We start from the raw sequence: 25,601 nt of genomic DNA, 5'->3' as shown, positions 1-25,601 counted from the left end.
GTGTCCCCACGGACACCTGGACCTTGGTCCAGCCAGGGGACCTCTGGAGGTCCCAGGTCCAGCCACGATCTTCCTGGACCCTGCAGAAGGTCCCTCCTGCACATCCCGGGTCCGTCCTGGACATCCCGGGCCAATCCTGGACCTCCCAGGTCCATCCAGGAGCTCCCGGGTTCTTCCTGGACATCCCAGGCCTATCCCAGGCTCTCAGGTCCATCCTGAACATGCCAGGTCCATCTCAGGTCCATCCAGGACATGCCGGATCCACCCAGGAGCTCCTGGCTGCACCCAGGCCGTGCCCACCAAGTCCCGGAGCGCCCTCGAGGTCCATCCAGGCCATCCCCAGATCCATCCAGGAGCCCCCGAGGTGCCCGAGGTCCATCCCGTGGGTGTCCCCGCCGCGGCCGTGGCTCGGAGCCGGAGCTCCAGGGCCACCTCAGAGGCGCTCCGGGCTCGCCGTGTCCGTGGCTCAAAGCGGAGGCTCCTCGGCCACCTCGGAGCCGCCGTGTCCGTGTCCCTGGGCTGTGTCCGTGTCCCCGGAGCCGTGACCGTGTCCCTGGAGCCGTGTCCGTGTCCCTGGAGCCACGGTGCCTGGGCCGTGTCCGTGTCCCTGGGCTGTGTCCGTGTCCCTGGAGCCGTGTCCGTGTCCCTGGAGCCACGGTGCCCAGGCCGTGTCCATGTCCCCGGAGCCGTGACCGTGTCCCTGGAGCCGTGTCCGTGTCCCCGGAGCCGTGTCTGTGTCCCCAGAGCCACGGTGCCCGGTCGTGTTGCGGTGCCCGGGCTGTGTCCGTGTCCCCAGAGCCGTGTCCGTGTCCCCAGAGCCGTGTCCGTGTCCCCGGAGCCACGGTGCCTGGGCCGTGTCCGTGTCCCCGGAGCCGTGTCCGTGTCCCCGGAGCCGCGCTGCCCGGCCGTGCCGCGGTGCCTGGGCCGTGTCCATGTCCCCAGAGCCGTGTCCGTGTCCCCAGAGCCGCGCTGCCCGGCCGTGCCGCGGTGCCGGGCCGCAGCTCAGAGCTTGAGCTCGTTGGCCACCTTGGAGGCGATGTTCTTGAAGGCCATGGAGGTGCCGGCGATGCGCTTGAAGCGGACGCCGTTGAGCGAGAGCCGGGGCAGCTTGCACACCTCCATCTCCCACTGCACGAAGGAGTCGTGGCCGGGCGCGCCGTGGGCGCAGAGCAGCACGAAGCGCTCCTGCGGCTCGCAGCGGCAGCTGTTGGCGTCCAGCACCTTGCGGATCTCGCGCAGCATCTCCCCGGGCTCCAGCGAGCTCGTGGTCTTCATGCTCCACGTGAAGCGCAGCGAGCGCGGCTTGGCGTCGCGCCCGGCCTCGCGCGGCTCCTTCTCGGGGCCCACCGCGGGTCTGGGGGGAACCGGGGGTTAGGGGGTGCTGGGGGTCCTGCTCGGGGCCCACCGGGGGGAATTGGGGGGTTAGGGGGTGCTGGGAGTCCTTCTTGGAGCCCACTATGGGAAATTGGGGGTTAGGGGGTGCTGGGAGTCCTTCTTGGAGCCCACTGTGGGAAATTGGGGGTTAGGGGGATGCTGGGGTCCTTCTTGGGGCCCACCGGGGGGAATTGGGGGTTAGGGGGTGCTAGGGTCCTTCAGGGGGCCCACTGTGGGAAATTAGGGGTTAGGGGGTGCTGGGAGTCCTTCTTGGGGCCCATGGCAAGTCTGGGGGGAACTGGGGGGTCCTGGGGGTCCTTCTCAGGGCCCACTGCAGATCTGGGGGAGCACCATGGGGTCACCAAGGGGAGTTGGGCACCCCTGGGATTGTCACAGACACCCCGGGGGTGTCCCCAGGAGTGTCACAGGGACCCCGGGGGTGACCCAGGGTGTCACAGGGACCCCGGGGGTGTCACAGACACCCCAGGGGTGTCCCCAGGAGTGTCACAGGGACCCCGGGGGTGACCCAGGGTGTCACAGGGACCCCGAGGGTGTCACAGGGACCCCGGGGGTGTCCCCAGGGTGTCCCCAGGGTGTCCCCGACTCACCTGAGGGTCTCCACCCGCTCCTTGCTCTCGGGCTCGTGGGGGTTCCTCGGGAGACAAAAGGGGCCGAGCTCAGCCAGGGGGGCTGGGGGGGCACAGCCCACCCCCCCCGAGGGGACCCGGGGGCACAGACAGCACCGGGGGCGGGGGACAGACAGACACACCGGGGGGGACGAGGACAGACGGACGGGCGGGGCCGGGGGGGCCATGCGGGGCCGTGCAGCACTGGGGAGGGGTCCGGGGGGGGGTCGGGGGGATTTTTGGGGGCGTTTGTGGGAATTTTGGGGGTGCCATGCGGGGGGACCCAGCGTCCGGCGCGGCCCTACCTTCTGGCAAACCTGAAAGACAGATTTCTACAAAGACAAACAGAAGAGAAGGGGATGTTGGGAGGGGGAGGGGGCCGGGACAGAGCCACCCCCTCCCCTGAGACCCCCACAGCCCCCCCCGAGCGGGGCTGGGGTCAGTGGGGTCCGGGGAAAAGCAGCACCCCCACCCCCCGCCCCGGCTCTGTGGGGACAGAGGGACAGGAGGGGACAGGGGGGTCCCTGAGGGGACATGCAGGGACATGGGGGGTCCCTGAGGGGACATGGGGGGGGGACATTCAGGGACATGGGGGACCCCAGGAGGATTAGTGGGAGGCCGGGGAGGACAGGAAGGGCCATGCGGGTGCCTGAGGGGACAGTGGCAGGGACAGGAGGGGACACAGAGGGAGGAGAAGAACAGAGAAGCCTGGAGAGCACCGAGGGGACACCCTGAGGGGACAGAGAAACACGGCAGGGATCTGGGGGACACCGAGGGGACACCGAGGAGCCCTCAGAGGGGACAAACAGGGGACAGAGAATCCCTGGAGCGCCGAGGGGACACCGAGGGGACAGCGAGGGGACAGCCCAGGACACACAGAGGGAAGGGCACAGCGAGGGGACAGCGAGAGCCCAGAACACACCAGGGGGACACATCCAGGGGCACGTCCAGGGGCACGGGGCAGCAGGCCCGGCCCTGCGGCTCACCTGCGCACGAACTTGGAGGTGAACTTGCTGAAGAGGCTGGCGGAGGGGCCGCGCCGGCCCTGGCTGGCGCCCGAGGGCGAGGCGGGCGGGGGCAGCCCGGGGGGCAGCGCGTAGGGCAGGGGGTCCCGGGGGTCCCGGGGGGCGCGCAGCTGCCCGGCGTGGAAGGTGCTGCGGCTCGAGACCCCCCGCGGGAAGCTCGGCCGCTCGCCCGGGCCCTGGCTCACGTTGTGGGCAGAGGGGGACGCTGCAGGCACCCGGGGGGGAGCCCCGCTGCGGGGGGACACGGGGTTAGGGGGCACCCCTGAGCCCCCCGGGACCTGGGGACACCCCCAGAGCCCTGAAGGGGGACACTGCTGCCCCCTGAGCCCCCCCCGGCACCCAGGGACACCCCCAGAGCCCTGAAGGGGGGACACGGCTGCCCCCAGAGACACCCCCAGACCCCTGAATGGGGACATTGCTGCCCCCTGAGCCCCCCCCGGCACCCAGGGACACCCCCAGAGCCCTGAAGGGGGGACACGGCTGCCCCCAGGGACACCCCTGATTCTCCCCCAGTACCCAGGGACACCCCCAGACCCCTGAAGGGCGACATTGCTGCCCCCAGAGACACCCCCAGAGTCCTGAAGGGGGGGACACTGCTGCCCCCTGAGCCCCCCCAGCACCCAGGGACACCCCCAGACCCCCGTGGGAAGCTGGGGCGCTCCCCAGCACCCAGTGAATGCAGGAATGGGGGGCTGGGGGGGGATCGCCCACCCCCATCTCCATCCCAGCACCCTCGGGAGCCCCCCCAGGGGAAGCTGGGGTGTCCCCCCGTGGGTCCCCACCTGTCCTTGCCGTTCTGCAGCGAGCTCTGGCCCAGGCTGGCCCGGTCCAGCAGCGGCGAGTTCCGGCTGCGCGTGGTGCCCGTGGACAGGACGCTGTTCTGTGGGGGGACAGGGACACGGGGGGCTGGGGGGGACACACAGGTGCCCCAAAACCCCCAAACTGCAGACACGGGACGTGCGGACCCTCCAGGGGACACCAAGCCCCACCAGCGACCCCCACCCAACCTGGGGGACCCAGGGACAGCCACCCCCCATCCCCACCCCGAATCAGCAGATACTGACCCCAAATCTGGGGTTCCAGGTGTTGGGGACCCCCCTCCCACCTCAGCACCCCAATTCCCCCCAATCCAGGGCCCCCCCGGGTGTCCCCCACCCTGCACTGACCGTGGACGGGGAGGGGGTGCCCTTGGATCGCTCCAGGCCGGGCAGGGGGCTGGGGGGCACCTTGGCCGTGCTGCCGGCCCGGCGCCCCCCGACCTCTTCCTCCCCTGCTCCTCCTCCTCCTCCTCCTCCTGCTCCTGCCGCTCCCCCTCGCTTGTTCTCCGCGTTGGCCGCCTGCGTTTTCTTGGAGTACGAGGCCGAGGTGGGGATGGAGAGCCCGGCTGGGGCGGGAGGGGCTGTCAGGGCTGGGGGTCCCACGGGGACCCCTCCCTTCCCCTTCACCCCGCCTCGCTGGGGGATCCGGCTCACACAGCACCCCACGAGGGGCTGGGCACCCCCGATCCCACCCACCCGGGCCTCCCCCAGGGACCCCCACGCCCATTCCTGCACCCCGAGGGGGCCCCAGCTGCCCACCAACCCCCCACGATGGGATCCTGTCCCCGCGACCCCCCAGCACCCAGAGCACCCCACTCCTGAGGGACACACCGCCCCAGCCCCACAACATTTGGGGGTCTCACCCTGGTCACTGACCCCCTGGGTTCCCATTTGGGGTCCCTGTCCCCCCGTTTGGGGTCCCTGTCCCAGTTTGGGGTCCCTGTCCCTCTTTGGGGTCCCTGTCCCAGTTTGGGGTCCCTGTCCCCCCGTTTGGGGTCCCTGTCCCAGTTTGGGGTCCCTGTCCCCATTTGGGGTTCCTGTCCCCCAGTTTGGGGTCCCTGTCCCCCCATCTGGGGTCCCTGTCCCCCAGTTTGGGGTCCCTGTCCCCGTCTGGGGTCCCTGTCCCCATTTGGGGTTCCTGTCCCCCAGTTTGGGGTCCCTGTCCCCGTCTGGGGTCCCTGTCCCCCCGGGCTCTCACCCTGGTCGCTGACGCGCCGTTTGGGGTTGGCCGAGACGCTGCGCTGGACCTTGTGCGCGGGGGAGGGCCCCGAGCTGTTGGCCACCTCCGGGGCCACCCGCGGCTTCAGGGACAGGTTCTCCTCCAGCTGGGGACAGGGGACACGTGGGGACAGGGCAGGACACGGGGGACACCCGCCGGACAGGGACAGGGACGTGCCACCACGGCACAGCTGGGGAGGACACACCGGCACGGTGGGGACGGGGGGCAGGACAGCGTGGGGCCAGGCTGGTGTCCCTGTGCCACCTCCGTGCCACCTCCATGTGCCCACATCCCCTCGCTCCCTCTGTGCTCCTGTGTCCCCGTGTCACCTCCGTGTCACCTCCGTGTCACCTCCGTGTCACCTCCGTGTCCCCACATCCCCTCACTCCCTCTGTGCTCCTGTGTCCCCGTGTCACCTCCGTGTCCCCACGTCCCCTCGCACCGTTGCAATCTCCCCTGGTCACCGTGTCCCCTCCCGTTCCTGTCCCCTCTTCATCCCAGTGACCCTCCCGGTATCACTTTGTCACCTGTCCCTCCCCGTGTCCCCTCTTGTCCCCATGTCCCCTCTTTGTTCTCGTGTTTTCGTTGTCCCCTGGTGCCCTCCACGTGTCCCCTGCCACCCCAGTGTCCCCAATGTCCCCCCAGTGTCCCCAATGTCCCTGCAGTGTCCCAAATGTCCCCACAGTGTCCCTGCCCCCCCAGTGTCCCCGTGTCCCCACCTCGGAGCTCTTGTGATCCAGCAGCAGGTAGGTGGCCATCACCTCGTTGTACTTCTGCCCCACCAGCGACTCCTGGATCTCCTCCCGCGTGTAGCCCATGGACACCATCAGCTCTGGGGGGACACGGCCCTCAGCGGGGTCCCCGTGTCCCCGAGGGTCACCCGTGTCCCCAGGGGTGGCCCCGGGGTCCCACCTGTCCTGCGGGGGTCCTTGTAGTCGGGCACGGGCTCCATGTAGGGCTTGAGCTCGTCGTCCTCGTGGCCCACGTTCATCCAGCGGTCCTTCATGATTTGCTGGGGACACACAGGGGCTCAGGGGCCACCTCTGGGGACACTTTGGGGGCACGAAAGGATCCCAGGGGTCCCGGGGGGCACAGGGAGATGCCAGGGGCAACAGGGAGGGTCCCCAGGAGGTCTTGGGGTGCTCTGGGGGCTGCTCGGGAGGGTCTCAGGAGTTCCCAGAACCACCTGAGAGTCCCAAGACCATGCTGGGGGGTCCCAGGATGATTCTGGGGGGGTCCCAGGAATGTTGGGGAGGTCCCAGGATGATGTTTGGGGGTCCCCTCACCTCCAGTGTGCCCCTCTTGGTGGGGTTGAGGATGAGGAACTTCTTGAGGAGGTTCTCACAATCCGTGGACATGTAGAAGGGGATGCGGTACTTCCCCCGCAGCACCCGCTCCCGCAGCTCCTGGGGGACCCCAAAACCACGCGTGAGCACCCCAAAATCGCCCGTGGGCACCCTCAAACCATCCACGGGGATACCAAACCACCCCCTGGACCCCCAAACCACCCACGGGGACCCCAAAACAATCCAGGGTGACTCCAAAGCCAACCCCTACACCCTCAAACCACCCACGGGGACCCCTAACCACCCATGGGGACCAATAAATCACCCATGGGCACCTCAAAACCATCCAGGATGGCTCCCAAACCACCCACGGGGACCCCAAAAACACACTAGGGTGACTCCAAACCACCCCCGGACCCCCAAACCACGGCCACACCTTGAGGTTCTGCCCGTCGAAGGGCAGCGAGCCGCTGACCAGCGTGTAGAGGATGACGCCCAGGCTCCAGACGTCCACCTCGGGCCCGTCGTACTTCTTGCCCTGGAAGAGCTCGGGGGCGGCGTAGGGGGGCGAGCCGCAGAACGTGTCCAGCTTGTTCCCGAAGGTGAACTCGTTGCTGAAGCCAAAATCGGCGATTTTGATGTTCATGTCGGCGTCCAGCAGCAGGTTCTCGGCCTGGCCCGGGGAGGGAGAGCGCCCCAGCGGGGGTTACGGGGGGTCTGGGGGGTTTGGGGGCAGGGGGTGCAGCTGGGACTGGGCTGGGGGGTCCTGGCACCTCCCTGGGGGTCTCAGAGATATTGGGAGTTTGGTCCTGGGGATCCCAGGGGTGTCAGGGTGCCACTCTGGGGGTCCCAGGGTGTGAGGGGTCCGCTCTGGGGGTCCCAGGTGGGGGTCCCTCACCTTCAGGTCCCTGTGCACGATGAATTTCTGGTGGCAGTACTGCACGGCCGACACTATCTGCAGGACAGGGGGGTGTCAGAGGGGGGCCCAGCCCAGCTGGGGGGCACAGGGACACCCCCAGCCCCCTTGGGGGCACACTGGGGGGGTCCCCAACCCCTGCAGGGGGGGTCCAACAGCACCACCCCCCCCAGACCTGTCGGAACTTCGCCCGGGCCTCCTTCTCCTTCATGCGCCCGTGGGCCACCAGGTAATCGAAGACCTCGCCTGGGGGGCACAGGGTGGGGGGTGAGGGGCAGCCCTGTGGCCCCCAAACCCCCCGGGGCCCCCCAGACCCCCACTCACCCCCGCTGGCGTATTCCATCACCAAGTAAAGCGTCTTCTCTGTCTCGATCACCTCGAAGAGCTTCACTGCAAGGGGGGGAGGGGGGTTGGAGACACCCCTGGGACCCCCCCAAGGGTGGGGGACACCCCCGGAGAGGGGTGGGGGTGCAGATGAGGGGGTTTTGGGGGGTCTCACCTATGTTGGGGTGGTTCAGAACCTTCATTATTCGCACTTCCCGGAAGAGCTGCGAGGCACAGGGGGAGGGGGGATTTTGGGGGGTGTCAGAGGGAATGATCTCCCATTTGTCACCCCAAAATCAGCTGCCCCCCACCCCTCAGGGACACCCCTCACCTTCTGCAGGCTGGAGGAGTTGAGCTGCGTCTTGTCAATGATTTTCACGGCCACCTGCGAGGGGAGAGGGGGGTCAGAGGGTCCCCAAGGCTGTCCCCAAACGTGGTGGCGCCCATGGGATGAGGGGGAAGGTGACAGGAGCAGCCCCAGGGCTGTCCCCAAACGTGGTGGCGCCCATGGGATGAGGACCGAGAGCTTGGGACCATCTCTGTGCCACAGTGGCACTCCCAGGGCACGGAGCAGGACCCAGAAGTGTCCCCACGCCGTGGTGGCACCCACAGGACAAGGACCAGGAGCTAGAACCGTCCCCACACCACGGTGACAATCACAGCTGAGGACCAGGAAACTCCTTCCTGTGCCAGGTGGCACTCCCAGGGCAGGGACCAGAGGCCAGAGCTGTCCCCACACCGCGGTGCCACCCATGGGATGAGGACAACGGGTCGGTCCCTGCGGGGACACCCACAGGACCTGGACCAGGAGCCCAGACCTGTCCCCACACTGTGGTGGCACTTGTGGCTGGGGACAGGAAACCCATCCCTGGGCCGTGGTGGCACTCCCAGAGCAAGGACCAGGACACACAGCTGTCCCCAAACCATGGTGGCACTCTGACAAGGGCTGTCCCCACACCGTGGCGGCACTCTCAGGGCAAGGACTGGGACACACAGCTGTCCCCACACCATGGTGGCACTCTGATAACAAGGGCTGTCCCCACACCGTGGCGGCACTCTCAGGGCAAGGACCAGGACCCAGACCTGTCCCCACACTGTGGTGGCACTTCCAGAAGCAGCACCAGAAGCCAGAACTGTCCCCGCACCACGGTGACACCCACAGCACGCGGTGTCACCCACGGGCTGCCGCCGTCCCCGCGGCGTCACCCAGGCCCCGCCGAGCGCCGTCCCCTCGCCGGGGGGGTGCCACTCACCTCCTTGCCGGTCAGGACGTGCCGGGCCAGCTTGACCTTGGCGAAGTTGCCCTTGCCGATGGTTTTGAGCAGCCGGTAGTTGCCGATGTGGGGCTGCTCCTCGGCGGCCGTGCCGGCGTTGCGGCCCCGCAGCATGCTGGCCTTGCCGCCGCCCTTGCCCTCCACGGCGCCCGGCTGCGGGGACAGCGAGGCGACGCTCAGCCGGGCCCGGCCGCGGATCCCGGCGGGCTCCGGGAGGAGCCGGGAGCGAAGTCCGGAGCGGCGGAGCCGCGCCCGGCCCGGCCGGGAGCCGCCCCTGATACCTGACGCAAGCGCCGCGGTTTCGGGCTGGGCCGGCAGGGTGGGAAGGGGACAGCGCCGTGTCACCCCGTCCCCGGGAGGGGACACGGCCACCCCCGCCCCGCCCCGGCTCGGCTCCTCTCCCGGGGATTCAGCGCCCAAAAGCCCGGTTTGACCCAAACGCGACTGCCTGGCCGGAGCTGCCGGCCAGCCCCCAGAACGGCGTGGGCACAAAGCCCCTCTGCCCGCGCCCCAAAACCCGCCCGGACACCCCCCGGAGGTGACCCGGGCCCCGGGGACGCTTTCGGGGTGTTCCCTCACGGGGAGCGATCGGCCCCCGGGGCTGTCAGCGCTCCGGTGACACCGGAGATAACGGGAGCGCGTGAGCGGGCGGGGAAGCCGAGCCAAGCCCCCCCTTCCCCCGGGGGGTTTGGGGCCCCCAAATCCCCGCCGGGTTTTATTTTCGTGGGGGCGCATCTCGGGGTGTCCCCTCCCCCTCCGTGGGAAGGAAACCGCTGGCGGAAGCCACGGGGGAGGCGCCGGCGATGGCGCAAGCGAACCCCCAGATTTGGGGGGAGAACGCGCTGTTTTGGGGCCGGGGGGGACCGGAGCTTCCCCCTCCCCCAAAGCCCAGCGCGGTGCTGTGGGAAAAGTGAAGGAAAACGGGACTTTCTGCCAAAAAACTGCCGTGGCAACGGGGCGGGAGCGTGCGGAGCCATCTGGCCGCGCTGCCGGCATTCGGCCGGGCTCTGAGGCGGCACCGACACCGGAGCCCCCCCCCCCGGCACCGGAGCCCCCCGAACCCCCCGGGGTCCGGTGGCGGCGCTCCCGGCGCCTCTTATCGCCGCGGCCCGCCTGGCCGAAACCACGGCAAAGGAGGCGCCGCCCGGCCCCGGTCACACCGGGGGAACGCCACCGGCACCGGGGGGTCTCACCGGCACCGGGCACGGGCTCTGGGAAGGCCGCGGCGCTCGGTGAGGCCGCGGAGCCGCTCGTGCCTCAGTTTCCCCAGCCCGCCCGCCATAGGGGGACTCACCCTGGGCACCCCGAAGCGCCGGGAGCGGCGGGAGCCCCGCGGGACGCCGGGAGGGAGCGAGCGGGGACCGGCTCGACCGGTCGGGGCTGAGGCCGCAGCGGGACCGGGGTGGGGCCCGGGAACACCTGGAGCGCCGGGGCGGGGAAAACGGGGCAGGAAAGGGGAAAACCGGCACTGGGCGGGGGCTGTCCGGCCGGGGGCAGAGCCAGAAGGCTGGGAATGGGCACCGGGATGGGCACCGGGATGGGAATGGCACGGGAATGGGCATTGGAATGGGCACCGGGATGGGCACAGGAATGGCCATTGGAATGGGAATGGCACGGGAATGGGCATTGGAATGGGCACCGGGATGGGCACCAGGATGGGCACAGGAATGGCCATTGGAATGGGAATGGCACGGGAATGGGCACCGGGATGGCCATTGGAATGGGTGCTGGAATGGACACCGGAATGGGCACAGGAATGGGAATGGCACTGGAATTGGCATTGGAATGGGCATTAGAGTGGGCACCAGAATGGCCATTGGAATGGGAATGGCACGGGAATGGGCATTGGAATGGGAATGGCACGGGAATGGGCATTGGAATGGGCACCAGAATGGGCGCCAGAATGGGCACCGGAAAGTCACTGGAGTGGGCACCAGAATGGGACCAGAATGGGAAGTGGAACGGGCACCGGAATGGGCACGGGAATGGGAATGGCACCGGAATTGACATTGGAATGGGCATTAGAGTGGACACCAGAATGGGCACCGGAATGGCCATTGGAATGGGCACCGGAATGGCCATTGGAATGGGCACCAGAATGGCCATTGGAATGGGAATGGCACCGGAATTGGCATTGGAACGGGCACCGGGATGGCACCGGAATGGCGGCAGCAGTGACAGCGCTGAGGCTGCAGGGACATCACTGGGTACGGTGTGATGTCACCAGGTACGGTGTGACATCACAGCCCAGCAGTGACGTCACCGGCCCCGCCGTGACGTCACCAGGCAGGTGTGAGGATCCCGGTGCCGGGAGGCGTCGATGCCGCCAGCAGCCGCCCACGCCAGCGGCACCAAACCGGTGGCAACGGGAGCGGTGCCGGTGTCCCCGGTGTGACCGGGACCCCCGGGCACGGCGCGGCGGCGGCAGCCGGGGAGGCAGCGCTGCTTCGTGCGGCGCCGCTCAAATGTCAGCCAAATTTAGGTATTTTTGATGGGTTTTTTTTATCTCCGACCCCACCGGATCGGGTTCTGTGTGAGGGAGGAATTGGGGGCTGGGGGGGCAGGGAAAGACCCCCCAAATTCAGCTGCTGGGGCTGGGGAGGGTGCACAGCCCCCCCCACACGGCGCTGCCGCCCCCTCCCCAAATCTTCCCCGCCAGGAATAATTCTCCTCTGGCGTTACATAACAGCGGATAAATAAGAGGAAAACCACCCAAAACGAGGAGGGGGCCCGATGCCACGGCCACAGAACAGGTGGCATCGCCTTGTCCTCGGGCTTGGGGACACCGACACGAGGCCACCTGTGCCCCCACGCGCCCTGCTGGGGCCACCCCCAGCACTTGGGGTCACAGAAGGGGGAAGCCCCCCAAAACACCGCCCAAAACGGGGGTGTCACCCAGCTGGGGGAGCTGAGGAGACCCCCAGGTGCTCCCCAAAACGGCTGAGCCAGCAGCGGGGGTCTCCCAGCAGCCACAGAAAAGCTGGGGGCAGAGAGGGACCCCAAGAGCCCCCCAAATCCGCCCCCTAAAACGGGGAACCCCCGTCCCAGCTGCCCCCGGAGGAAATCCCCCCCACCCCTCAGACAGACAGGGGGGCGCGCCCCCCGTTCCCCACCCGGGGTGGGGGGCCGGTCCCCGCTCGCAGGGGTCGGAACGGGAGGGATTTGGGGGGGCTCGCCCCTCAGAGCCCCCCCAAAGCGCGGGGAGGGCGCCGAGCCCGTGCAGCGCTGCTGCCGCCCCCACAGCCCCCCCGGCCGGGGGGCTGCAGCAGGGAAGGGGGTGGGGAGGGGGTGGGCTGACGCCCCCACACCCCGAGCGCGCAGCCACCGGGCTGGGGGGGGACGGTGGCACCCCAAACTTGCCCCCCACGGCGGATCCCAGAGCCTGGGGGGTCAATGTGGGGGTGTCTGGCACCCCCCCTTTGCTTGCCCCTCTCGCTTTGGGGTGCAAGGCGTGACCCCCTCACCCAAAACCGGGGGTCATGCACACAAACCCCCGCTGCTGCCCCGCAGGGAACCCCGAAATGGGACCCCAAAATCTGGGGAGGGGCTCATCCCAGAGCACTCTCCCTACAGCAAATCCAGGCCCGAAGGGGGACATGGCTCAGGACCCCCCACCCCACAGGAGGGTCCGGGCTGTGGGAGACCCCAGGCTCCTTCACAGGGCGCAAGAGAGGAACTGGGGGACACCCAGACCCCCTTTTCCACCTCACAGAGGGGCCCGAAGCCCCTCAGAGCCCCCTCTTCCCTCACAAAACAATCCCAAACCCCTTCAGTCCCTCTTTTCCATTCACAGAGAGATCAGATCCCCCCAGATCCTCTCCTTTCTCCACATAAAATACCCCAGGATCTCCCTTTTCACTCCCAAAAATGCCCCCAGACCCCCTCAGACTTCTTTATTTTCTCTATCGCTCAAAAGCCGACCCAGGTTGCCATCAAACGCTCTTTTTACCCCACAGGATTTCTCACACCCCTTCCAGGCCTCCCTTGCCCCTCACAAAGAGCCCCCAGACCCTTTTTGCCCCCCTTTTCCCTCACAAACAGTCCCAGACCCTCAGCCCCCTTTTCCCCCCGGATCCCCCTCAAAACCCAGCCCAGATCCCCCTCAAAACACCTTTTTACCTCACAGAATTACTCAGGCCCCTCCAGGACCCTTTTCCCGGACACAAACGCCTCAGACCCACTCAGTCCCCCTTTTTTTCCACACGGACGGGACCAGAACCCCCCAAATTCTTCTTTTTGCCCCCTCAGATCCCCTTTTCCCCCTCACAAACCGACCCTAAACTCCCCATTTCCCCTCACAAACCTGCTCGCCATCCCCTCAAGCCCCTTTTTTCTTTCCTCAGATCCCCGTTTTCCCCTCACAAAAACCCCCCAGGCTCCCTTTTCCCCTCACAGAAATCCCTCAGGCTCCCTTTTCCCCTCATAAAAACCCCCCAGGCTCCCTTTTCCCCTCACAAAACGCCCTTTTTCCCCCGGCCGCCCCTCTCCCCTCACGCTGGAGCCGGCTCTCCCCCACCCCCGCCGTCCCTCCCTCACCTGCTCCGCGTCCCTCTCGTTGACGGTCGGCAAAGGGCTGCGAGCGCTGCTCGACATGGCGGCCCCCCCCCCGCGCCGCCGGCGACTATCGCGATAGGGGGAAGCCGCGGCAGGCAGGAGGCGTGCGGGGAGGGGGAAGGGGAGGCGGCGGAGCTCAGGGGGCGGGGGGGGGCCAGGCCAGCGGCATTGGGGGGGCCGGCAGAGGAGCAGGGGGAGCGGGCGGGGTCCGCCCGGCCCGGCCCGGCCGCCGCCGCCGCCGCCTCACGCCGCCTCAGCGCCCCGCGGCTCCCAACATGGCGGCCGCCGCCGGCCCTCGGCCATTTCCGCCGCCGCGCCGGAAACAGCCGACACGCCTCCCCGCGCCGCTTCGGCTCTTCCCGGAGCGCTTCGGGGCGCGGCCCTCACGGACTTCGAGTGTTTCCGCCTCCGCCGCGGAGCTACACGAAGCGTCCTTCGGCTCTTTCCGCCGAGCGCAGCGGGAGCGGCCGAGCGCCGCCCGCGCCGCCGCGGCTCCGAGCGGAGCCGGAAATACCCGAGTGGGACCGAAACTCCCGAGTGGATGCGGAAATGCCCGAACACCTCTTGGCAGCCTTCGGGCGCTTCCGCCCGTGCCGGAAACACCCGAGCGGAGCCGAATGCCCCTCCCCAGCCCCGATGGGGACCCCAGGATGGGGCGGGGGGCGGCTCGGACCGCAGGACCCTCCCCGAGTTTGGGAGACTTTCATGGACCGCAGGAGGCCCCCCGAAATTGGGGGCTTCTCATGGCCGCAGGACCCTCCCCGAATTTGGGGGACTCTCCCGGACCGCAGGAGCCTCCCCGATTTTTGGGGGTTCTCCCGGACACCTGGACGCGCCCAGATTTTGGGGCTGGGTTCTCCCCGATTTTGGGGCAAGGCGCGCCTTGTCTGCACTGGGAGCACGGGGAGGGGGCGTGTCCTCACCCCGCCACGCCCCCTTTGGACCAAAGGGGCGGGGCCGGGATGGGTGGGGGGGTCCATGGGTGCCCCATCGCTCGGGGCACCCCAGGGCGCTGCTGCGGGGTGGGGGCGGGGGAGCATCCAGGGGGACCCCCCTTAAAATCACCGCTGTGGCTCCTCTGGAGAGGAGGGTGGGCTGCGACCTGCCGGCAACTCATCGCCCCCTCCCCGTAGCCCCCCGTAGCGGGGAGGGGCGGGGGGGGGATGGGAAAGGCGTGCGGCCCCTTTAAATTTACCCAGGAGCCCTTAAAGGAGCCCCGGGGCCCCACGGCGGCGTCCCCAGCCCGGTCGGCCCCCGCCCGCCGCCGCCGCCGCCCCGGGCCCCGCCGTGGAGCCCCCGGGCCCCCGCCCCGCCCCCGGCCCGCTCCCGGCCCCGGCCGGCCCAGGTGAGCACCGAGAGGGCGGCGGGGGAGCGGGGGGCGCACAATGGGAGCAGCGCTGGTGCTTTAAGAAGCCCCCCGACCCCCCCCCCCAGCCCTTTGCCGTTCCCTGTCATGGGCTGGGAGGCCCCGGATTCTTTAACGGGTTCCTGGCCCTTTAAGATGACCCGATTCAATTTAGGGTGTCCCGTGAAGATGCCTCCATCCCTCTAAATTAGCCCGGTCCCTTTAAAAGGTCCGCAGGACTTCAGGATGTGCCCATCCAATTCGGGATGTCCCTGAGCCTTTAAGGTGTCCCTGTCCCCTTAAAGGATCCCCGTCCCTTTCAGATGCCCACAGGAATTTCGGATGTCCCTGTCCCTGGAGGATGCGCCCCTCCCTTCCCCGCCCCTTCCTCATTTACGGACCCTGCCCCTTGAAGCGCGCTGCCCCTTTAAGAACCTCCTGCCCCTTTTAAGATCTCCTTTTTGCTGCTCTGTCCCTTTAAAACCCCCCGGCCTTGCCCCACATCTCACCCCTAATCCTCGGTGTCCCCTCCATCCCTTGGACCCCTCAAATCCCCCCTGAAATTCCCCCTGAACCTCCCCCGATTCCTGGACCTCCCTCCCCCGGCTTTCCCTGCAGCCCCTTCCCCGCGGGGGCTGCACCGGAGCATGGAGCCGCAGAAATCCCGGGAGAAACCCCAGGAGAAACTCCAGGAGCAGCCCCAGAAACCCCGGGAGAAACCCCAGGAGAAACTCCAGAAATCCCGAGAGAAACCCCGGGAGAAACACCAGGAGAAACTCCAGAAACCCCGAGAGAAACCCCAGGGGAAACCCCGGGAGAAACCCCAGGAGAAACTCCAGAAGCAGCCCCAGAAGCTCCAGGAGAAATCCCAGGAGAAGCCCCAGGAGAAACCCCAGGACAAGCTCTGGGAGCAGCCCCGGGAGCAGCCCCGGGAGCGGCGGGCGTCGCGGCCGGGCCGGAGCCGGGTGCCGGGCCGGGACCACCGCCGGTACTACCACGAGCGCTGGCGCGCCGAGTACCTGATGGAGTTCAACGCGGCGCGGCGCGGCATGCGCTGCCTGGTGTGCGGCAGCGCCCTGGCCACGCTCAAGCTCAGCACCATCAAGCGCCACATCCGCCAGAAGCACCCCTACTCCGGAGCCTGGGGGCCCCGCGAGAAGCAGCTGGTGCTGCGCTCCTGGGACGCCCACCCGGGACGGACCCCCCGGCCCGAGGGACCCCCCGGCGGCGCCCACGGGACAGGTACGGGCCGGGCTGGGGAAGGTGGGGCGCGGCACCTTTAAGAGGAGTGGGGTCGCTTTAAATGTGGCCACGCCCCTTTGGAGCAGCTCTGTCCCTTTAAATGTGGCCACGCCCCTTTAGCAGCTCTGTCCCTTTAAATGTGGCCACGCCCCTTTGGAGCAGCTCTATCCCTTTAAATGTGGCCACGCCCCTTTAGGAGCAGCACTGTCCCTTTAAATGTGGCCACGCCCCATTTAATTTCAGGCCACGCCCTCATCCACACTGACCACACCCACTTTTACCGTAGCCACGCCCCTTTCCGTTAAAGCCCCGCCCTCTACACACCACGCCCATGATCTGACCACACCCTTTGCTAAAACACGCCCTTTAAAGGGACACTGTCCCTTTAAGACAAGCCCCACCCTGACCACGCCCAGTCCCTCAGCCCCGCCCCTCTCTGGGGCTCCTCCCATGACCGCAGTGCCAGCCCCGGGTCCCCAAAGTGTGCCCAAGGTGTCCCCAATGGCCCTGGGCCTGTCCCCAGGAGTCCCCAAATTGTCACCAATGGCCCTGGGCCTGTCCCCGAGGGGTCCCCAAGGTCCTCAAAGTGTCCCCACTGGCCCTGGACCTGTCCCCAGGGTCCCCAGTGCATCCCCCCAGCCTGTCCCCACCGCAGGGCCCCGTCCCCTCTGTCCCCCCTGGGTGACAGCCCGTCCCCACCGCAGGGCCCTGTCCCCTCTGTCCCCCATCGCTGACAGCCCGTCCCCACCGCAGGACCCCGTCCCCCTCTGTCCCCCTGGGTGACAGTGCTGTCCCCACTGCAGGACCCCGTCCCCCTCTGTCCCCCTGGGTGACAGCCCGTCCCCACCGCAGGGCTCCGTCCCCCTCTGTCCCCCTGGGTGACAGCCCGTCCCCACTGCAGGGCCCCGTCCCCTCTGTCCCCCTGGGTGACAGTGCTGTCCCCGCCGCAGGGCCCTGTCCCCTCTGTCCCCCCTGGGTGACAGCCCGTCCCCACTGCAGGACCCCGTCCCCTCTGTCCCCCCTGGGTGACAGCCCGTCCCCGCCGCAGGACCCCGTCCCCTCTGTCCCCCTGGGTGACAGCCCGTCCCCGCCGCAGGGCCCTGTCCCCCTCTGTCCCCCTGGGTGACAGCCTGTCCCCACCGCAGGGCCCTGTCCCCCTCTGTCCCCCTGGGTGACAGCCCGTCCCCGCCGCAGGGCCCTGTCCCCCGCTGTCCCCGCTGCGGCGCTGGCTGCGGGCTGAGCTGCGCCTGGACCTGGAGGCCGGGGGGCTGCGGCTGCGCTGCCTCCTGTGCGCCCGCGCCCTGCCCTCGCTGCACCTCGGGGACATCCGGCGGCACGCGCTGGCCGCGCACCCCGGCAGCCTGCGGGGACACCGGGGACACGGCGGGGACGGGGACGGCACCGGTGAGCGGGGACACTGGGGGGGACACGGTGGGGACAGCCCCGGTGAGCGGGGACAGGGGGACACTGGGGACAAAGTGCCACCCCCAGGGAAAGCCCCAGTGAGCGGGATCAAGGAGGGTTTGGGATATGGGGACAGTGGTGGCTGTGGGGGGGAGCTGGGGACACTGGGGACACTGGGGACACTGGGGTGGGTGGCACTGGGGACACTGGGGACACCGGGGGCGTGCGGGAAGCTTTGGGGACACTGGGAGCGGGTGGGGACAGACGCAGGGGACACTGTGGGGGACAGGGAGGTGACAGGAGGTGACAGCGCTGTCCCCCCAGCCCTGCCAGCCCCCGGTCCTGCCGAGGAGGAGGAGGAGGAGGAAGAGGCCGCAGGGGGGGAGGGGGCCACAGGAGCCCCCCCCGCCTGAGCCCCCCCGGGATGGGGACACTGGGAGGGGGTGGGGACAACAGGGGACATCCCAGGGGGGCAGCGGGGACACCAGAGACCCCCCCCATCAGTGTCCCCAGTTCCCCCCCACCACAACACAGCCACTCCTGTACCCCCCGGTGTCACCCCCCGGTGTCACCCCCACCCCCCGGTGTCACCCCCCGGTGTCACCCCCACCCCCCGGTGTCCCCTTATTTATGTCTGCGTGTCCCCCCACCCCGTTTTCTTACACCCCTCCCACCTTGTACACGACCCCCCAATAAACCCCCCAGAGAACCCCCCGGGCCATGGGGACATTTGGGGACATCGGAGAGGAACATGGGGACATCGGGGGGGTCCCAGGGACATTTTGGGGTGGGAGAAGGGGGACATCTGAGGGGACACGAGGACAACTCGGGGAGGATGTTTTTGGGGGGGGTAACAGGAACCTTTTTGGGGGGGGTCCCAGGGACATTCTGGGGGTGGGATCACAGGAACCTTTTGGGGGTCCCGGGGACATTTCGGGGGTCCCGGGGACATTTCGGGGGGTCCCGGGGACATTCCGGGGGTGTCACCAGCACAGAGGGGCCCAGCCTTGTGGCGGTGTTTTATTGTAGCCGCAGCCCCGCGGGTGGATTTGGGGGGGGGGTCTCCCCCATTTCCCACCCCCCTCTCAGCGAGGGGGGGCTCGGGGGGCGCAGTTTGGGGGGGCTGTGGGGAGGGCTGAGCCCCCCCTCCCCCATTTACAGCAGTTACAGACATTTCACCTCAATTAACGTTAAAAAAATAAAACGGGGGGGACAGGAACGAGCTTGGGGGGCCCCCCCGGGGGGACCCAACCCAGGGGAGGCGATTTTGGGGTTCAGCCCCCCCAGTTTCAAGAGGGGGGGGCACAGACGGACGTCACTGTGAGACTGGGGGAAGGGAACGAATTTGGGGGGGTGGGTGGAGTTTGGGGGGGTGGGGAAAGACAAGCTTGGAGTGGGGGGGGCACCGCTGTGGGTACCCCCAAATTTCCCCTCCCCCATCCTGGGGTTTATTCCGGCTTCTTCTTGACCAGACCCGGGAGCTTCGCCTGGATCCTACAGAGAGAGGGGGGGAGAGATGATCTGGGGACGTCACAGGGATTTGGGGGGGTCCCCAGGATTTTGGGGAGGGGTCCCCAGGATTTTGGGGTCCCCTCTGAGCGCCTACTTGGCCATGAGGTCCTTGGTCTGCTGGCGGATGAGGCCCATGTAGTGATTGATCTGCACCTGGAGTGGGGGGAAATGGGGTTTTCAGGGGTGCCCCCCCGTTTCTGGGGGTGTCCCCTTGATTTTGGGGTGTCCCCCTTGATTTTGGGGGGGGTCTGCTCAGTTCGGGCTCACCTGGTATTTCTCGTAGAGGGGCGGGAGGGTGAAGGCCAAGATGTCGGCTGGGGAAAAACAGGGGGAGGGGGTTATTTGGGGGGAACCCCCCCCTCAGCGCTAATTTTGGGGGTCACCACCCCCAAAATCACACTTTTGGGGGTCATTTCAGGGGGAGAAGGGGCGGGTCTCACCGAGGATGAGGAGGGTGATGCCGTTGAAAACGGCTCCCACGTAGGTCATCAACCACATGGTCAGGGCGAGCTGGGGGGGCACAGGAGAGGTTTTGGGGGGTCCCGGGGGGTTTTGGGGTGGGGGAGGAGGAGGAGGGGGAGGAAGGCTCCAAACCTCCAGGGAATCCACCAGATCCTCCACCAGGAAGAGGCGGATGAGCAGCTGCAGGCCCCGGTTGAGGCGCCGGGCCACCACGGCCGCGTGCGCCTGGAAGGTCTCGGGGGACAAGGTCACGTCCAGGTCCAGGTAAGTTCTGGGGAGGTGGGGGGGACAGGTGAGGGGAGCCCCAAAATCCCCGCCCTGAACCCCAAAATCTGTGTCTGCGCCCCTAAGTTTGTGTCTAAACATCAAAATCCATCTTCACCCCTCCATGCCCCGGAAGGTCTCAGGACATAGGGTCAGGTCTGGGTCAGAAATTGGAGTGGGGACACCCCAAAATCCTTCCTCACACCCCAAAATCCTCCCTCACACCCCTCTGGACCCCAAAATCCCCATCCACACCCCCAAAATCCTTCTTCACACCCCTCTGGACCCCAAAATCCCCATCCACACCCCCAAAATCCTCCTTCACACCCCTCAGGACCCCAAAATCCCCACCCCAAACCCCCCTGCACCCCAACCCTGTCCCCACCCAGAGCAGCCAGGCCAGCCCAAGTGTCCCCCTGCGGTGACAGCGCTGTCCCCAAGCCGGGCTGGCCGTGTCCCCAAGCGGGGCTGGCCGTGTCCCCGAGCCCGGGCTGAGCCGTGTCCCCAAGCCGAGCTGGCCGTGTCCCCGAGCCCCGTGTCCCCGAGCAGTGACAGCGCTGTCCCCAAGTGGGGCTGGTCGTGTCCCCGAGCCCCCCGCCCCCAAACCCAGCCGGGGGTCCCCAGGGCGCTCACTTGAAGGGGTGCCCCTCCTCGGATTTCTGCAGCGCCTGCACCACGGCCTTGTAGACGCGGAGGCTGATGGTGACCGAGAGCAGGGCCAGCGCCACGTGGGCCACCACGGTGACGGCGCTGAGCGTGGCCAGCGACAGCAGCAGCACCAGGCTGGCGCCGAAGGCCACCGCGCTCTTCCTCACGTCCCGCCAGAACAGCAGCTCCTGCAGCGCTGCGACAGCGGGGACACGTCACACGGGGACACGGGGGACACGGTGACACGGGAGGACACGTCACACGGGGGACACATTGACACGGGGGGACACTGTCACACAGGGACACGGGGGACACGGTGACACGGGAGGACACGTCACACGGGGACACGGGGGACACGGTGACACGGGAGGACACGTCACACGGGGACACGGGGGACACATTGACACGGGGGGACACCGTCACACGGGGACACGGGGGACACGGTGACACGGGAGGACACGTCACACGGGGACACATCACACGGGGACACGGTGACACAGGGGGACACATCACACAGGGACACGTCACATGGGGACACGGGGGACACGGTGACACGGGGGGACGTGTCACACGGGAACACGTCACACGGGGACATGTCACACGGGGGACAAGGGGGAGATACAGGGGGACAAGGAGGGGACATGAGGGGGACACAAAGGAGGACGTGAGGAGCGATGGAGAGGACACCGAGGGGAACAAGGAGGACACGGGGGTGACAAGGCCAGGTCCCACGAGGACAGTGAGGGGACACCAGGAAGGACAATGAGGGGACACGGGGGTCCCTGTGTCATCCCCACCCCAATTTAGCCCAAACTGAGCTCGATGCCACCTTCCCTCTTCCCCCCAATCCACTAATTACCCTCGCTCATTAAAGCTCATTAAAACAGCCCCTTCGTTATGCACAGCCCCTAATTACACCCCCCTAGTTAGAACAGGCGCTAATTAACCCCCCCTGCAGAGTGCCAGCGGGTTTGGCCCCAAATCCCCAAATTTCACCCCAAACCGAGGCGCTCCTGAGCCCCCCCTCCAGCAGCGCGTGGGGCGGGGGTCTCCCCGTTCCTCCTCCCCTTTCCCCGTCTCGGGCCCGTTCCCAGCCCCTCCCCCCGGTTGGGGCTTTACCTGCCAGGTGGGGAAGGGGCGCGGCCGGGGGGGGCCGGGGGGGCTCCCCGAGCTCCCGCAGGCTCCGGTCCCGGGAGGGGACGGGGACAGCCCCGGGGACGGCGGGGACATCCCTGGGGACGGCGGGGACAGCCCCGGGGACATCGGGGACAGCCCCGGGGACATCGGGGACAGCCCCGGGGACATCCCTGGGGACATCCCTGCGGACGGCGGGGACAGCCCCGGGGACGGCGGGGACAGCCCCGGGGGCCTCGCCCGGCGCCTCCTCGATGACGGTGTCGTCAGAGTCACCGGAGCTGTCGGCGTCGGTGGGGACGGCAGGGCCACCCCCTACGCCGGGGACACCGCCGGGGACACCCCCGGTGCCAGCAAGGCCGTTCCCAGCGGCGGTGACGACGTCACTCTTGCTGCCGGTGACAGCGGTGACACCGCTCCCGGTACAGGTGACACCGCTCCCGATGCCACCGGGGCCGCTCCCGATGCCATTGCCAATGCCAGCGATGCCATTCCCCACGGCGGTGACGCCGCTCCCGGTGCCGGTGCCACCACTCCCGATACCGGTGACACCGGTGCCACCGCTCCCCATGCCAGCGATGCCATTCCCAGCGCCGGTGACCCCGGTGCCGCCATTGCCAACGCCGTTCACGCCGTTCGCGGTGCCGCCGCCGCCGTGGCCGTCCCCGGTGCCGTCGCCGGTGTCGCCGGTGCCGCGCTCCACCAGGTCCCAGGAGAGCAGCTCGCTGGTGAAGCTGTGCATCTCCCGCACGCACCGCGACACCTCCTCCAGCGCCGCCGCCGAGCCGGGGGGCGGCCGGGCCAGCCCGCGCCCCGGGACCCCGGGGCCACCGCCGGGCACACCGGGCACACCGGGCACACCGGGGCCGCCGCGGGGCTTGGGCGGGAAGTGGCAGACGCGGCCCTCGGGGATCTGGCCGAGCGCGGGGCCGAACTCGCGGTCGAAGGCGGCTCGGTCCGGGACCACCTCGAACGGCGACTCCGGCGACTCCGGGGGGCTCGGGGGGATCCCCCCGCCCGGGGCCGCCCCCCGGTCGCGCCCGCCCGGTGCCGCTGAGGGGGGGGGGCACGGTCAGGGGGGTCGGGTCCCCCCAGCTCCGTCCCACTCTCCCGTGGCCTCCTGCCCCCCCCCACACCCCCGTGGGGGTTTTGGGGTCCCCCCCATCCCCGCCATGCTGGGGGGGCGGGTTTGGGGGTCCCCCACACATTCCCCTCCCCCCCTTTGGGGGTGCCCTGGGTGTCCCCTCCCCCACAGGGAATTTTGGGGTCAGCCATGCCAGGGGGAGGGGGCGGTTTTGGGGTTCCCCACGCAGAATTTTGGGGTTCCCCCCTCCCACCCCCCTTCCAGCCATGCTGGGGAAAGCCCCTCCCCAAAATTCAGGGGTTCCCCCAATCTCAGCCATGCGTGGGGATGGGTTTGGGGTCCCCCACTGAATTTTGGGGGTCCCCCCATGCAGGTGGGGGTGAAGCGGCGGCACAGAGGCTCCCCCAACCCCCCCAAAAACACCCCAAAATCTGGGGAGGAGAGACCCCAGTTTGGGGCTAAAAAAGCCCATTTTGGGACAAACCCAAATTCCATTTTGGGGTTAAAACCCCTCGCTTTGGGATCAGAACGATGTGGGGGTGCAGGACACCCCAAACCCGCCAAAACTGGGGGTGCCCCCACCGAGAACCTCCCATCCGGGGCGAAACCCTCTCATTTTTGGGGTTAAACCCCCCAGTTTTGGGTCTGGAGCGAGGCTGGGGGTGCCGCTCAGCCCCTCCTCGATCTGGGGGGGATTTTGGGGTCTCTCCCCCCAGGTTCAGCCCGGGGGGGGCAGACGAAGCCCCCCCGGCGGCGGGTGGGACACGGCGCAGGCGGGTCGGGGGTGGGGGGCGCAGGAATTTTGAGGCCAAACCACAAAAAACGACGAATTTCACCTTCAGCAGCAGCGGGGGGGGGGGCCGTGCAAAGCTGGGGGGGAAGCAGCAGTTTTGGGGTGCAGGAGGGGGTGGGGGGCAAAGCTGGGGGGGCTCACCCCGAAAAAGGGAGAAGAAACCGAGTGAAAGAGCAGGAAAAGAGAGAAAAAGAAAAATGTCTATTTTGGGGGAGTTTAACCCTTTGTTGCCATTATGGGAGGGGTTCAGCTGTGTTTGTGCTCCCCCCCCTCAAGAAACGGGTGAGACCCCCAAAATCCAGGGGTTATTTTGGGGAGAAATCCCCCCTTTGCTGTGACACCGAGACCCCAAAGTGACCTTGGGGAGCCCCGAAATGGCTCTGGGTGTCCCCAGAGTGGCTCTGGGGACCCTTCCCCAAAATCCAGGGGGATTTTTTAGGGTCTGGGCTTCACCCCCCCGCCCCCCTCAGACATTTTTCTTCCTGGGGGTGCAGGAAAAAAAGAGAAAAGAGGGATGGGGAGACTTGCCTGGTGAAGCCGCAAAGAGAGAAACGGGCTGGGAGGAGGAAGAGGAGGAGGAAGAGGAAGAATTGGGGGGATCTGCAAGAGAACACAGAGGGTGAGAGCTCAGCACCCCCCAAAATCCCCCAAACCCCCCCAGAAGGCGGGGCCGGCGCGGAGCAGCTTCAGGGTGACGCAAAAACCACCGGGAAAATTCCAGCCCGGACCCGATTTTGGGGGGTTTCACCTCGATTTCCCGGCTTTGGGGGTGGGGAACGGCGCAGGGGGGGTCCCGGGGGTCACCCCGAAAATCCCACCCGCCCTTCTCGGCGCTGCAACCCCCCCAGGGTGAGGTTTGGGGTGAAACCGCGGAGTTTTGGGGTGTCCAGGTGGGAACTTTGGGGGGAAATCCTGGGAATTGCCGAGTCAGGATGCTCTGGAATGACCGCTGGAATAAGGAGGGGGGGTGAAATTCCCCCTCCCCAAAATTCCCGGGAAGGACGGACGGAGCAGCAGGTCCCCAGCGACCCCAAAAACATCCACGGTTCCTTTTCCTGGGCATTTCCCCCCATTTTCCTGAGAGATGTGGGGCTGGAGATGTCTCTGCCCATCAAAACCGGCCCCTAAAAAGCTCCTCCACCAACCACATCTCCACTTCGAAGCCTCTTTGTCCTCTAAAATCCCCCTAGAAACTTCTTTCCCCCTTAAAACCCCCCTAAAAGCATCTTTCCCCCCAAAACGCGCTCCCCCAAAAGCCGCTTCCCCTGTTTTACCCTAAAACTTCTTCAACCTCCCGTTTCTGCCCCCAAGCCTCCTAACCTCGCCCCCATCCCCAACCCCCCCGCGAGTCTCTGCTCCCCAAAATCTGCTCCTCCAGGGCCTTTTCCCCCTCATTTCTCCCCCCGCCATTCCTGACCCCCTCTCAAAGGCTTTTCCCCCACACCTGCCCCCCAAACGCCTCCTGCCCCCAGTAACCGCCCCCCGAGGCCTTTCCCCCCCGTCCTGCCCCTCCCGCCCCGTTCCTGCCTCACACCCAACGCCCCAGGGCTCCTTCCCCTCACGCCCCCGCCGGGGCCTCACCCCCTCAGGCCCCGCCCGGCCCTTACCGGCGCACGACATGGAGCTGCCGCCCACGCAGCCCCCGGCCCGCGTGGAGGAGGAGGAGGAGGAGGCGAGGGAGGCGGCAGAGGAGCTGGAGGAGACGAGCGAGGACTGCGCGGCGGAGTCGGCCATGGCGGAGCGCGGAGCGAGCCCGTCCGTGCGGGGCGGCGGCCGCGCCCCGACTGCGGGGGGGGCGGTGCCGCCGGGGGCGTGGCCAGAGCCAGCGCGCCAATCAGCGCGCCGCACCTGCTGCAGCTGGGCGGGGCCTGCGAGTTTGAACCAATCAGCGCCTCGCAATGGCCGCGCGCCGCCCTCTCCGCCGCAGCTCGGCGCTGGTGCGCATGCGCAGAACGAAGGGGCTCTTCTGCAGTTGCCATGGCAGCAGCTCGAGGTTGGGGGGAGAAGCTGCGCCTGCGCAGCGGCGCGATGAACGACGGGAGTTGTAGTCTCAGGAGCGCCCCGCACAAGGGTAAGGGGTTTTGGGGGGACTTCCTGTGAGGGAGGAGCGTTTCGGGGGCTCCGCACGCCCGCACTCCAGTGTCAGGGGGGAATGTCCTCCTAAAGGCGCTGAGAGGCCGTAGGACGCTTCTTAGAGGGCGGGGGTAGGCGCCCGCACCCTCCTGAAGGGCAGGGAGGTTCCAGCTCCTTCCCCTGAGGGGGGCGAAGGGGCCGCAGAGCGCCCGCCCGCGGAGTGG

The 25,601-nt window shown here is 67.9% G+C and overlaps 3 protein-coding genes across 7 annotated transcripts; 1 reads left to right on the top strand and 2 right to left on the bottom strand.

Moving 5' to 3' along the window:
- Positions 1-879: 879 nt before the first annotated feature.
- LOC146764906 (serine/threonine-protein kinase MARK2-like) lies at positions 880-13,696 on the bottom strand. 4 transcript variants are annotated; one of them, XM_085563900.1, is made up of 18 exons: positions 13,399-13,696; positions 8,842-9,015; positions 7,920-7,973; positions 7,764-7,812; positions 7,589-7,654; positions 7,440-7,510; positions 7,247-7,303; positions 6,785-7,021; positions 6,349-6,468; positions 5,975-6,074; positions 5,782-5,894; positions 5,042-5,252; positions 4,192-4,409; positions 3,808-3,905; positions 2,987-3,256; positions 2,306-2,332; positions 1,983-2,027; positions 880-1,354 (listed from the first exon to the last, which is right to left on the bottom strand). In XM_085563900.1, exons 1-18 carry the CDS (start codon positions 13,453-13,455, stop codon positions 1,003-1,005), a joined length of 2,319 nt encoding a protein of 772 aa, XP_085420026.1. In that variant the 5' UTR covers positions 13,456-13,696; the 3' UTR covers positions 880-1,002. The 4 variants fall into 4 exon arrangements, with proteins under 4 accessions (XP_085420026.1, XP_085420027.1, XP_085420028.1 ...); XM_085563901.1 differs by having other exon boundaries at positions 881-1,354; positions 5,042-5,168; positions 13,399-13,694; XM_085563902.1 differs by lacking the exon at positions 2,306-2,332 and having other exon boundaries at positions 882-1,354; positions 5,042-5,168; positions 13,399-13,692.
- A 22-nt stretch (positions 13,697-13,718) lies between these two features.
- Positions 13,719-18,225, top strand: LOC146764905 (zinc finger translocation-associated protein-like). 2 transcript variants are annotated; one of them, XM_085563940.1, is made up of 4 exons: positions 13,719-14,761; positions 15,380-16,003; positions 17,198-17,407; positions 17,732-18,225. In XM_085563940.1, exons 2-4 carry the CDS (start codon positions 15,409-15,411, stop codon positions 17,818-17,820), a joined length of 894 nt encoding a protein of 297 aa, XP_085420066.1. In that variant the 5' UTR covers positions 13,719-14,761; positions 15,380-15,408; the 3' UTR covers positions 17,821-18,225. The 2 variants fall into 2 exon arrangements, with proteins under 2 accessions (XP_085420066.1, XP_085420067.1); XM_085563941.1 differs by lacking the exon at positions 13,719-14,761 and having other exon boundaries at positions 14,802-16,003.
- A 186-nt stretch (positions 18,226-18,411) lies between these two features.
- LOC146764904 (uncharacterized) lies at positions 18,412-25,092 on the bottom strand. The gene is made up of 9 exons (XM_085563912.1): positions 24,912-25,092; positions 23,833-23,904; positions 21,413-22,480; positions 20,279-20,489; positions 19,514-19,652; positions 19,360-19,429; positions 19,187-19,233; positions 19,014-19,072; positions 18,412-18,901 (listed from the first exon to the last, which is right to left on the bottom strand). Exons 1-9 carry the CDS (start codon positions 25,036-25,038, stop codon positions 18,856-18,858), a joined length of 1,839 nt encoding a protein of 612 aa, XP_085420038.1. The 5' UTR covers positions 25,039-25,092; the 3' UTR covers positions 18,412-18,855.
- Positions 25,093-25,601: the final 509 nt, after the last annotated feature.

The sequence above is a fragment of the Lonchura striata genome, chromosome 31 (assembly GCF_050655825.1).
Source record: "Lonchura striata isolate lonStrDom1 chromosome 31, ASM5065582v1, whole genome shotgun sequence".
In the NCBI taxonomy this organism is placed as follows: Eukaryota; Metazoa; Chordata; class Aves; order Passeriformes; family Estrildidae; genus Lonchura; species Lonchura striata.
This window is presented reverse-complemented; position numbering and strand designations above follow the sequence as displayed.

What these genes read in the sequence shown, in the direction of transcription:
- LOC146764906 (XM_085563900.1), bottom strand. Translation starts at nt 13,455, where the DNA reads ATGTCGAGCAGCGCTCGCAGCCCTTTGCCGACCGTCAACGAGAGGGAC. An exon ending in CCAAGAGGGGCACACTGGAG is followed by an intron (nt 6,075 to 6,348) that starts GTGAGGGGACCC and finishes GTGTGTCCCCAG; the next exon opens with CAAATCATGAAGGACCGCTG. An exon ending in TCTTTCAGGTTTGCCAGAAG is followed by an intron (nt 2,028 to 2,305) that starts GTAGGGCCGCGC and finishes TTGTCTCCCGAG; the next exon opens with GAACCCCCACGAGCCCGAGA.
- LOC146764905 (XM_085563940.1), top strand. Translation starts at nt 15,409, where the DNA reads ATGGAGCCGCAGAAATCCCGGGAGAAACCCCAGGAGAAACTCCAGGAG. An exon ending in CGGCGGCGCCCACGGGACAG is followed by an intron (nt 16,004 to 17,197) that starts GTACGGGCCGGG and finishes TCCCCGCCGCAG; the next exon opens with GGCCCTGTCCCCCGCTGTCC. An exon ending in CGGGGACGGGGACGGCACCG is followed by an intron (nt 17,408 to 17,731) that starts GTGAGCGGGGAC and finishes CTGTCCCCCCAG; the next exon opens with CCCTGCCAGCCCCCGGTCCT.
- LOC146764904 (XM_085563912.1), bottom strand. Translation starts at nt 25,038, where the DNA reads ATGGCCGACTCCGCCGCGCAGTCCTCGCTCGTCTCCTCCAGCTCCTCT. An exon ending in ATCTGGTGGATTCCCTGGAG is followed by an intron (nt 19,430 to 19,513) that starts GTTTGGAGCCTT and finishes GTGCCCCCCCAG; the next exon opens with CTCGCCCTGACCATGTGGTT. An exon ending in CATCACCCTCCTCATCCTCG is followed by an intron (nt 19,234 to 19,359) that starts GTGAGACCCGCC and finishes GTTTTTCCCCAG; the next exon opens with CCGACATCTTGGCCTTCACC.